At 37.1% G+C, this 12,114-nt stretch overlaps 1 protein-coding gene across 1 annotated transcript in view; it reads left to right on the top strand.

Annotated features, from left to right (window-relative positions):
- Nucleotides 1–12,114, top strand: part of LOC124607917 (cleft lip and palate transmembrane protein 1-like protein) — a 161,191-nt gene that overhangs the window by 60,535 nt on the left and 88,542 nt on the right. Inside the window, exon 3 of the mRNA XM_047139943.1 lies at nt 11,857–12,049. Coding sequence (XP_046995899.1) covers nt 11,857–12,049 — 193 coding nt within the window. The remainder of the gene's footprint in view (nt 1–11,856; nt 12,050–12,114) is intronic.

Here is a 12,114-nt window from a genome sequence, read left to right on the forward strand (position 1 = left end):
AACACTTCCTGTTTCCTTGAATAACATAACTTTCCGGCGAACGGTCTGGACACTTGGATGATGTCGTCCAGGATACCGAGCAGCATACATAGCACACGCCTGTTGGGCATTTTGAACACAATAGCCTTACATCAACACGATATCAACCTTTTCCGCAATTGGTAAACGGTCCATTTTAACAGGGGTAATATATCACGAAGCAAATTCTGTCCGCACTAGCGGAATGTTACGTGATACCATGTACTTATACGCAGATGTGGATGCATTACACATCTGAACTAAAACCATCGTACAATGGAAATGGTATGTTTCCAGATACAGGTTGCTATTCAAAATATTATGTACTCACTCCTGTCTAAAATTCCTAGAATTTTTTAACAGAAATTTCTGAACACCCTTTATGCTGACAGGTTTATCCCATTAGTTTCACCAAGTGAGATGGTGGAGTGCTTAGCACACGGGACTCTCATACAGCAGGGCAAAGGTTCAAATCTGCATCCACCATTCTGATTTAGGTTTTGCCCAGATGGTTCCTTTGGAAGGACACGGCTGATTTCCTTCCCTATCCCTGCAACAATCTGAGCTTGTGCTCCATCTCTAACAGTCTTGATGTCTATAGGATGTTAAATGAATTGGAGGAAGAATTGGAGGTGTAACTCGTTTACCAGCCCTCTTATTTTTGGTAGTCAAATGGTACAAATAAACTGAGACAAGGTATACGTAGGTTTTGTTTAAGTCACATTACAGCTATGTTATGCTTAAAGCCCCCCCCCCCCCCCCCCCCCCCCAATGAACCATGGACCTTGCCGTTGGTGGGGAGGCTTGCGTGCCTCAACGATACAGATAGCTGTACAGTAGGTGCACCCACAATGGAGGGGTATCTGTTGAGAGGCCATACAAATGTATGGTTCCTGAAGAGGGGCAGCAGCCTTTTCAGTAGTTGCAGGGGCAACAGTCTGGATGATTGACTGATCTGGCCCTGTAACACTAACCAAAATGGCCTTGCTGAGCTGGTACTGCGAACGGCTGAAAGCAAGGGGAAACTACAGCCGTCATTTTTCCCGAGGGCATGCAGCTTTACTGTATGGTTAAATGATGATGGTGTCCTCTTGGATAAAATATTCTGGAGGTAAAATAGTCTCCCATTCAGATCTCTGGGTGGGTACTATTCAGGAGGACATAGTTAACAGGAGAAAGAAAACTGGTGTTCTACGGGTTGGAGCATGGAATATCAGATCCCTTAATCGGGCAGGTAGGTTAGAAAATTTAAAAAGGGAAATGGATAGGGTAAAGTTAGATATAGTGGGAATTAGTGAAGTTCAGTGCCAGGAGCAACAAGACTTCTGGTCAGGTGAATACAGGGTTATAAATACAAAATCAAATAGGGGTAATGCAGGAGTAGGTTTAATAATGAATAAAAAAATAAGAATGCAAGTAAGCTACTACAAACAGCATAGTGAACGCGTTATTGTGGCCACGATAGGTACAAAGTCCACACCTACCACAGTAGTACAAGTTTATATGCCGACTAGCTCTGCAGATGACGAAGAGATTGATGAAATGTATGATGAGATAAAAGTAATTACTGAGATAGTGAAGGGAGACGAAAATTTAATAGTCACAGGTGATTGGAATTTGATAGTAGGAAAAGGAAGAGAAGGAAACTTATTAGGTGAATATGGAATGGGAGTAAGGAATGAAAGAGGAAGCCCCCTGGTAGAATTGTGCACAGAGCATAACTTAATCGTAGCTAACACTTGGTTCAAGAATCATAAAAGAAGGTTGTATACATGGAAGAAGCTTGGAGATACTGACGGGTGTCAGATAGATTATATAATGGTAAGACAGAGATTTAGGAACCAGGTTTTAAATTGTAAGACATTTCCAGGGGCAGATGTAGGCTCTGACCACAATCTATTGGTTATGAACTGTAGACTAAAACTAAAGAAACTGCAAAAAGATGGGAATTTAAGGAGATGGGACCTGGATAAACTGACAGAACCAGAGGTGGTAGATAGTTTCAGGGAGAGTATTACCGAACAATTGACAAGAATGGGGGAAAGAAATACAGTAGAAGAAGAATGGGTAGCTTTGAGGGGTGAAGTAGTGAAGGCAGCAGAGGATCAAGTAGGTAAAAAGACGAGGGCTAATAGAAATCCTTGGGTAACAGAAGAGATAGCGCATTTAATTGATGAAAGAAGAAAATACAAAAATGCAGTAAATGAAGCAGGCAAAAGGGAATACAAACGTCTCTAAAATGAGATCGACAGGAAGTGCAAAATGGTTAAGTACGGATGGCTAGATGACAAATGTAAAGATGTAGAGGCATATATCACTAGGGGTAAGATAGATACTGCCTACAGAAAAATTAAAGAGACCTTTGGAGAAAAGAAAACCACTTGCATGAATATCAAGAGCTCTGATGGAAACCCAGTTCTAAGCAAAGAAGGGAAAGCAGAAAGGTGGAAGGAGTATATAGAGGGTCCATACAAAGGCAATGTACCTGAGGACAATATTATGGAAATGGAAGAGGATGTAGATGAAGATGAAATGGGGATACTGCGTAAAGAGTTTGACAGAGCACTGAAAGACCTAAGTCGAAACAAGGCTCCGGGAGTAGACAACATTCCATTAGAACTACTGATAGCCATGACAAAACTCTACTATCTGGTGAGCAAGATGTATGAGACAGGCGAAATACCCTCAGACTTCAAGAAGAACATAATAATTCAAATCCAAAAGAAAGCAGGGAATGACAGATGTGAAAATTACCGAACTATCAGTTTAATTAGCCATGGTTGCAAAATACTAACACAAATTCTTTACAGACAAATGGAAAAACTGGTAGAAGACGACCTTGGGGAAGATCAGTTTGGATTCCGTAGAAGTGTTGGAACATATGAGGCAATCCTGACCCTATGACTTATCTTAGAAGAAAGATTAAGGAAAGGCAAACCTACATTTATAGCATTTGTAGACTTAGAGAAAGCTTTTGACAATGTTGATTGGAATACTCTCTTCCAAATTCTAAAGGTGGCAGGGGTAAAATACAGGGAGCGAAAGGCTATTTACAATTTGTACAGAAACCAGATGGCAGTTATAAGAGTCACGGGACATGAAAGGGAAGCAGTGGTTGGGAAGGGGGTGAGACAGGGTTGTAGCCTATCCCCGATGTTATTAAATCTGTATATTGAGCAAGCAGTAAAGGAAACAAAAGAAAAATTTGGAGTAGGAAATCAAAATCCATGGAGAAGAAATAAAAACTGTGAGGTTCGCCGATGACATTGTAATTGTGTCAGAGACAGCAATAGACCTGGAAGAGCAGCTGAACGGAATGGACAGTGTCTTGAAAGGAGGATATAAGACGAACATCAACAAAAGCAAAACGAGGGTAATGGAATGTAGTCGAATTAAATCGGGTGAAGCTGAGAGTATTAGATTAGGATATGAGACACTTAAAGTAGTAAATGAGTTTTGCTATTTGGGGAGCAAAATAACTGATGATGGTCGAAGTAGAGAGGATATAAAATGTAGACTGGCAGTGGCAAGGAAGGCATTTCTGAAGAAGAGAAATTTGTTAACATTGAGTATAGATTTAGGTGTTAGGAAGTTTTTTCTGAAGGTATTTGTATGGAGTGTAGCCATGTATGGAAGTGAAATGTGGACAATAAATAGTTGAGACAAAAAGAGAATAGAAGCTTTTGAAATGTGGTGCTACAGAAGGATGCTGAAGATTAGATGTGTAGGTCACATAACTAATGAGGAGGTATTGAATAGAATTGGGGAGAAGAGAAATTTGTGGCACAACTTGACTAGAAGAAGGGATCGGTTGGTAGGGCATATTCTGAGACATCAAGGGAACACAAATTTAGTATTGGAGGGCAGTGCGGAGGGTAAAAATCGTAGAGGGAGACCAAGAGATGAATACACTAAGCAGATTCAGAAGGATGTAGGTTGCAGTAGGTACTGTGAGATGAAGAAGCTTACACGGGATAGAGTAGCATGGAGAGCTGCGTCAAACCAGTCTCTGGACTGAAGACGACGACGACAACAACAACAACAACAACAACAACATGCTTAAAGGCTTTTAAAGTTTACATATATTAATTTGGTGTTCCATACAGATGCTATGCGTAAATAGCTTCCAGTTCAAGAAGCTTAGAGTCGATAAAATAAAAGAGATGTATGTCACTATTTTAATGTTATAAGGTTTTCATAACTACAAATATTATTTATTTATGTAATATAGTTGTGATGACATAATCATCAAAGGGCAGGGATATGTAGTGTAACGTATCACATTTGGTAAAGTGATGTGTTACCTGAAATCTACTTAGCCAACAAATGGTCATCAGCACAGTGAAGATAAATGTTAGCTACTTAGTTTAGAAATTTAAATAGTTTGGAAGTTGTTATTGTTTGCACATGTATTCTGGCCTGGATGAATGCCATGTGTCTCCAAGGCAGAATGGTGATGATAGTTTCTGGTACACAAGGGCAGTTATTCTGTGCTATGACATCCTAGCTCAGAGAAAATAGGTATGCCATACAGTGGTGTTTATGCCAAGGAAGAAAAAAGAAAATTCATTCTATCTTTGAGATTCGTACAGAACGGTTGTTAGTACTGTCAGATTGAATTTATGTAATCCCATATCGAATGTATGAACATTCGTAGTAGATATGGTATTTCCTTGTATCATCGACTGTAACAGAAGACATAATATAGCTGTTATAGGAAGAAATACTTTCTATATTGTAGCAGATGTAACAGAAGATATAATGGTGAAGTGAATTCTCTGTAATTAATAGTTAACGATATGAAATTTTGCACTGTGTTGTTTAACAGTCGGTTGATAATGTACTTCAGAAATGAAATGACACAGTGGTGAAGACTCCAGATTCACGTTTGATCAGGTCTAGAGAAGGTGCTTAAAATCCTTGTCCAGACATCTGGATTTAGGTTTTATGTGGTTTCCTTTATGGTGAAAACTGAGTTCCTTCTTTTTAAAATTTCCACCACACTCTTAATTTGTTTTAGCTTTGTTTTTAGTGACCTCCAATGAATGAGATGTTAAATTTTAATTGTGCTGTCTCTCTTTGACACCCATTGATATTAAGTTACAGCTGCTAACAAATTAATAAACCGCTTGCTATGGCAAACAGTTCATTCCATGTGTAATCAGTGTATCTATCTTCTATTTTATGTTTTAGAATGTTTTTATGGTATATTTTATGATTTATTTCATTATCCTTTTTATCATTTAAATGTACTGTTTTTGTAGCATTCTCTGTCACTGTAAGAGTATTGATCATATTTTCTATTGGGTGATGAAACTTGGTACAATTACTTCTTTTATCATCCTGAAAGCACTTGTAAAATTTTTTTGCTCTATCTCTTATAGTTTTTTTTTATAAATTTTTAAAGTTTTTAGATTTGGCTTTGTTTCAGCAGTCGAAAATTGTAACTTAAACGTGTCCTCACAACTAAAAAAATTTGTATATTAAAGAATACTCAAGATATCAGTATGAAATTTTGGAATAAGTTTGTGTATTATATCTAAATGCTAAAAAAAAAATTACCATAAAGATATATTAAATTCTTCCAAATGAAAAAAAATTTATAAGTTTTTTTTTTATTTATTTATTTAGCTAACGGATGTTTAGTTTTACAAAAACTGCAATATCTAGAGTCTCAGACCTAATAGAAAGCTCAAATTTGTTTTAAAATACTCTTAATTGTATAGGCTATTAGATAAAAGAAAAATTATGTTGGCTTTTTAACCTGTTTAATAGTTATCTAATTTTTAAAATAATATTAATTATGTTTTAAAAATAAAAAATGCCAAGTGACTTAGACACCGAAAATAAGTTTTTGTCTTCTTGGAGTAACAATGTACAGTCGTGGACAAAACGAGCGAGACCCCTCGCCTTTTCATTATGCTGATCCGCACAGCTTTAAAGTCTGCTACACAGCATAACAGGCAAGGAGATGAAGTGCTACCAACATACTATGCATAGGCGTGAAATTGAAAAACTATCCGAAATTTGAAGCTTCCTGGCAGATTAAAACTATGTGCCGGACCGAGACTCGAACTCGGGACCTTTACCTTTCGCAGGCAAGTGCTCTACCAACTGAGCTACCCAGGCGCGACTCACGCCCCGTCCTCACGCGTGATTGGGTAGCTCAGTTGGTAGAGCACTTGCCCGCGAAAGGCAAAGGTCCCGAGTTCGAGTCTCGGTCCGGCACACAGTTTTAATCTGCCAGGAAGTTTCATATCAGCGCACACTCCGCTGCAGAGTGAAAATCTCATTCTGGAAATATCAGAAATTTGTCAGACTATTTTCAATTATGCGTAAGAATATATCAATGCTGATTAGTGTCTTAACCACAACACCTAAATATAAGATATAAATGAAAGAAGAAACACTAATTAGTGTGAACTGTACTAATAAAAATGAATTTCAGCTTATCTAGATAACATAACTGTTTTAGTAAGACAAAGTATCCCAGATCGTTACGAATTATCAAAATATTATGCACATTCGGCCGCGAAATGGTCCGTGTCAACGTTCAGACCAGTCATACTGGGTTACCGTTGTTGACCTACCATGAAAATGTGCAAATTTAGCATTGCGTGAAGATTCATAACGAAATTCAGTTAAAAATCATTCAGTGCCACACTTAAGTCAATTCAGTTATTGACAGAAGCGGAAAAAGTAGGTAGTAACAAGTATGAAATTCTACAAGAGTTTCATTCGACATCCTTGGGGCGCCGGTACAGAATAAAGGTAGCAATAAAACGTATTGGGGGTGCGAGAATTTCTTAAAATTCCTTTACTGATAGCCTGTCTGCCTCCATCGAGATTAGAACCAAAAACAAACCAGACCTCCCTTGCAGAAGCAAACACCTTTCACTACGCTAGCAGACAACCCAGGCAAACATCCGTCTATTATTACCCCAGACATGAATAAACCGGCAATTTCGCAATGAAAATGGCAAAATTATCTGCAGTTTCTGTTACACAGAGCTTTCTGGACTCAAAAACATGAATTGTCTACCTTTATGTCACCGCTTATGTGACAATCATTCGGGATGTTTATGGAAATAACAAAAAACTGTTATTAGCCAGTAAATTTAGTAGGATAAATCTGCACCAACCCAGGGAATAAACGGCGACGTAGCTGCCAAACGTATTCTACAATGTTTCGAATTCTCCATTAGACGCGCCACAGCCAGAAAACGTTCATTAGCCGAGGTGATCCTTAAGGTAGCTAGCAATGGGAATGCTCGCACAACTAAAACGCGGTGGCATTAATAGTGGGATCTGAATTACTACATGTATAGGCAAATGGATTTTATTTGCATTGCTGTAAACGTGATTTGAATCGAAAGCTTATCTACGATTAACATGCTGATGTATCGACTGCAACTGGAGCATTTCGAATAAAGAGTAGGGGAAATTATTATGCGGCGCTCATCTTCAGTAACTGTGATAGCTATTTTCGTTGTTAGGATTTCGTCACGTGAATCAGTAAAAATGGAACCCTACTAGTCTCACTTTCTTAACCGTCTATCTGTCTACCCAACCCTTAAAGCCCATTTACCTCGAGTACGGGTGGACATAATAAGCGGAAATGTATCGCACTTCCTGCGGTATACGGTCCCTTGGTGGTGTAAAAAAGTGAGCTATGTCAACGCAATCTAAAGATCGGCCGTTTATGTAAAGAAAATTTACGCGAAAGGTCAGAACATGACTCTAAGCACTATGCCACCAAACTGCTTAGGTCATCAGTCCCCTAGACCTAACACAAATCCATGCACGGGGAAGGATTCGAACTGACGGCGCAAGGAGCCACTCGATCCGCGATTTCACGCCGTTGAACTAACCCGCGCCGGCAAGCTGTTAATATCATCTCGTGTTACTAAAAAATTATTCGCTTCTGGTGAATGATTTTCTGCACAGTTCTTTTAAGAAAGAATAACTAAAATATGATGTTACGGAAGAGGAAGGACGCCTAATTTATTTCCCCTTGTCTTTATTCATGATGTTAGATTTGCAATCTGAGCGTATGTACTATCCATAACCACAATTTAGATCCAAGTCATAGTCACAGATATGCGAATACAACACATTGGCTTATACTTGAGGTATTTCGTTTTTCACGAAGTGGTGGCAGACGATGCTGTGGTGTCTTCGAAGCGCGAGTTTCTCCAGTGCTAGCTATCTCAGCACATCAGCTGAGCGAACTTGCATAGTATGTTGGTAGCACTTCGTCGCCTTGCCTGTTATGCTGTGTAGCAGACTTTAAAGCTGTGCGGATCAGCATAACGAAAAGGCGAGGGGTCTCGCTCGTTTTGTCCACGACTGTACACTTGGATTTTGTATTGTTACTCCCGTGTTTTGAAGTAAAAAATTATTACAGTGCTAAATAGTGCTTGGATAGTATTTTATTAAGTTTATTCGAACTCTCAGTAAGTACTGTTGCTTAGTTTACAGAGATTCTTTTCCAATATCCTACAAAAGTAACCAGAACAGTAATCAGACCAAAAGTGAAATCAGTATGTCAGATATTCAAACCTGTAGTGTAGGGTTATTTAAAAAATCTGACTGTTTCCAAACAACCTACACACCTTCAAAAAAGTTACAACCGGTATCAGAATTGAGTGAGGAAGAAAAAGATTTGATCCACTTACGATCTGGAATTAATCTGTGTGAATTTAAGAATATATGTTCACACCACAGCTACTACTTTTTTTTGAAAAGTATCAAACAACATATGTAGACCCACTAAAAAAACACAAAAAGCCCATCAAGAAATCGTTGAGAAGTGTAGGCTTGGATCTTTCTAAACAATTACTGACAAAAAATATTAGCATAAAACCTGGACAAAAGCTTTGCTCAACATGCCGTAACTTTTGTGAGGAAAAATTAAGAGTTGAAGTCAATGAAAGTGAAACAGATGATGAAGTCATGGTTGAATTAGAATCATTGGAATCCAGAAATGAATCCCTCGTACAAACAAACATTGCTCTTGATTATTTAGGTTTAACACCAATAAAGCTTCATGGCTTGTCAGAACAAAGTAAAGGGTCTTATTTTAAAAGGAAGGCTCGCAGTATTGAAAAGACTGCAAAAAAGGCAGTTTCAAAAGCATTAAAATATGATGCACCAAGTTCTGATGATGACGAAGAAGATAAAAGTGTGGTTGAGAAAGCAAAGGATTTTGATGTAATGATTTCTCTTATGAAAGAGAAGATTTCATCTGTTGGGAGGTCTAGAAAAATCCAGATTCTGACCTTGGCTCCAGATTCTTGGACTCGAAATAAAGTGATGAAAGAATTTAATGTAAGTGAGTACATAGTGCGACAAGCTAGAAAGCTAAAATCTGAAAAGGGTATTTTGGAAACTCCTGGTCCAAAAAAAGGTAAAACTCTTTCTGAAAATACAGTAAGACTTGTAACAGATTTTTATGAAAAGGATGAAAGTTCCAGAGTGCTACCTGGAACAAAAGACAAAGTAAGTGTTCAAAAAAATGTGTACATGCAAAAGAGACTCATTTTGTGTAACTTGAGAGAACGCTATTATTCTTTCAAATGGGAGAATCCCGAGGTAGAAGTAGGATTTTCAAAATTTTGTTTCTTGAGACCTAAATGGTGTATCCTTGCTGGTGCTGCAGGCACACACACTGTGTGTGTATGCAGTATCCACCAGAATGTTAAACTATTACTGGATGCTGTGAAAATTGAAGAATCTTATAAAGACCTAATTAAGATGCTTGTGTGCAACACAGAAAACCAAAACTGCATGCTACATCATTGCAACAGCTGTCCTGCAAATACTGCACTAACAGAGTGCTTAACTGAAAAACTAAGTGAAGATTATGATTTAGAAGAAGGAATTGTAATCAGTCAGTGGGTTAACACAGACAGGGCAGAAATGATCAAACAGTCTATCAGTGTTGAAGACTACATTTCTTTATTGGTTAGGTCATTGGAAAAGATCACCCTGCACTCATTTATAGCAAAATCCCAATCAGCAGCCTTTAAAACATTGAAAGAAGACCCACCACCCAAAACAGCAATTATTGTGATGGATTTCAGTGAAAATTATTCCTTTGTTATACAAAATGAGATCCAAAGTTACCACTGGAATAGAGGTGGTTGTACTCTACACCCAGTTGGAGTTTTTCTAAGAAATGAGGAAAACAATGTTTTTGTTTCCAACCAATGTTTTATTAGTGATGACCAAGAACATGACACTGGTTTTGTTAACTTTGTACAAAAAGAAATTACAAAGTGGCTGTCATTACATCATACTGACATTGACTCAGTTCACTACTTTACAGATGGTTGTGCTGGGCAGTACAAAAATAGAAACAGTTTAAAAAATTTGACTGAACACTCAAGAGACTTTAATTTGAAGGCTCAACACTCTTTTTTTGCAACAAGTCATGGGAAGTCAATTTGTGATGGCCTAGGAGGAACTATTAAAAGAATTTTAAGGAAAGCCAGTTTACAGCTTTCAGACAAAGAACAAATAATGACAGCAATCGATGTGTATAAGTTTTGTGAAAAAAATATTGAAAACATTCATTTTCACTTTATTGACAAAAAAGAAGCTGATTAGCTACGGTTAAAACTAGAAAAACGTTTTTCAGCAACCCGAACCATTCCTGGAACTAGAAGTTTTCATAACTTCAAACCACTTCCAACAAACAACCTTGAAATTAGAAGGACTACAGATAGTGTAAAACCCTCCTTAGTCTTTTCTTTCCATTCTTCTTCTGATTGGGTTCGTGTTGAACCATCCATAAATTGCTATGTGGCTGCAAATTATGATGGTAACTGGTACTTCGGACTGGTAAAAACAATATTCAATGATGAAGAAGATGCAGAAATTCTATTTCTACATCCTTCAGGACCCGCTGCAGCATTTTATTGGCCTGAAAGAGATGATTCCTGCATAGTGCCTTTGGAGCACATAGTCTGTGTAGTAGACACACCTCAATCAAGCGGCACTGGGAGAATGTATTACTTCAAAAAAGACTGTATCAAAAGAACTGAAAGCTCTTGGATGAAGTGGAAAAACAGTTTGAATCAGCATTAATGTTTATTAAAAAGACAAAATTACTCAAAAAATTCAATGTTTCAAGCAATCAGTTGGGCTATACATAAGTGCCATAAGTAAACTATCTTTGTACATAATTCTAATGTAATCTACTATAATTAATAAACATGTTAAAAAGCCATCATTATTTTTGTTTTATCAAGTAGCCTATATGTTTAAGAGTAAATTAAAACAAATTTGAGCATTCTATCAGGTCTGAGACTCGAGATATTGCAATTCTTATAGAACAAAACATTTGTTAAAAAAAAAGAAAAAAAATACATATATATATATATATTTTTTTTCATAGAAAATATTAATATATTTTAATAGCATCATTTTTATCTTCAAATATGTATAATAAATAAACTTGCTGCAAAAATTCGTGATGTTATCTAAAAGAGTTTTTAAGATAAGCAAATTTAAAGTTTTGAATACAAAATAAACTGACCATTTCCGAAGGTTCAGAAAACGCAAAACATAAAAACTTTAAAAATTTATAAAAAAAAAACTGTAAGAGATAAAAAAATTTGCAGGTGTTGTCAGGATGGTATTACAACCATTTGAGCCAAATTTCATGAAAATCTAAGGAGGTGGGTGTAAAATTTATTTTTTATTGGGTGATTTGATATGGAATGACCCTATTGGAACTACCATTCTTAGACACTTATTTTGAATTTTTCTTTTAAAGTGCTTGATTTAATTTGATATAGTATTTACCTAATTATTTCCATTTATTTTTTTCAGGGAATTGAATTTAACCATACCATTGAGCACTCGGCAGAATGGATCTATGTACCTGCATCTGCTGCTAACTCAAGAAAAAGAACATGATAATTTTTTTAAGTTACACCAGACTCCAACAACAGTCTACACAAAAATTCGACTAACACAGTATCATGTGCCTGAAGCAGCGACATTTCAGCTTCTAGGGAGTAAGGTAAACATTAATGTCACAATAGTTGAATGGTTTACAATACGAGAGCATGCTAAATTTGCAGCGCT

Source organism: Schistocerca americana, chromosome 1 (assembly GCF_021461395.2).
Source record: "Schistocerca americana isolate TAMUIC-IGC-003095 chromosome 1, iqSchAmer2.1, whole genome shotgun sequence".
NCBI classification, from domain to species: Eukaryota; Metazoa; Arthropoda; class Insecta; order Orthoptera; family Acrididae; genus Schistocerca; species Schistocerca americana.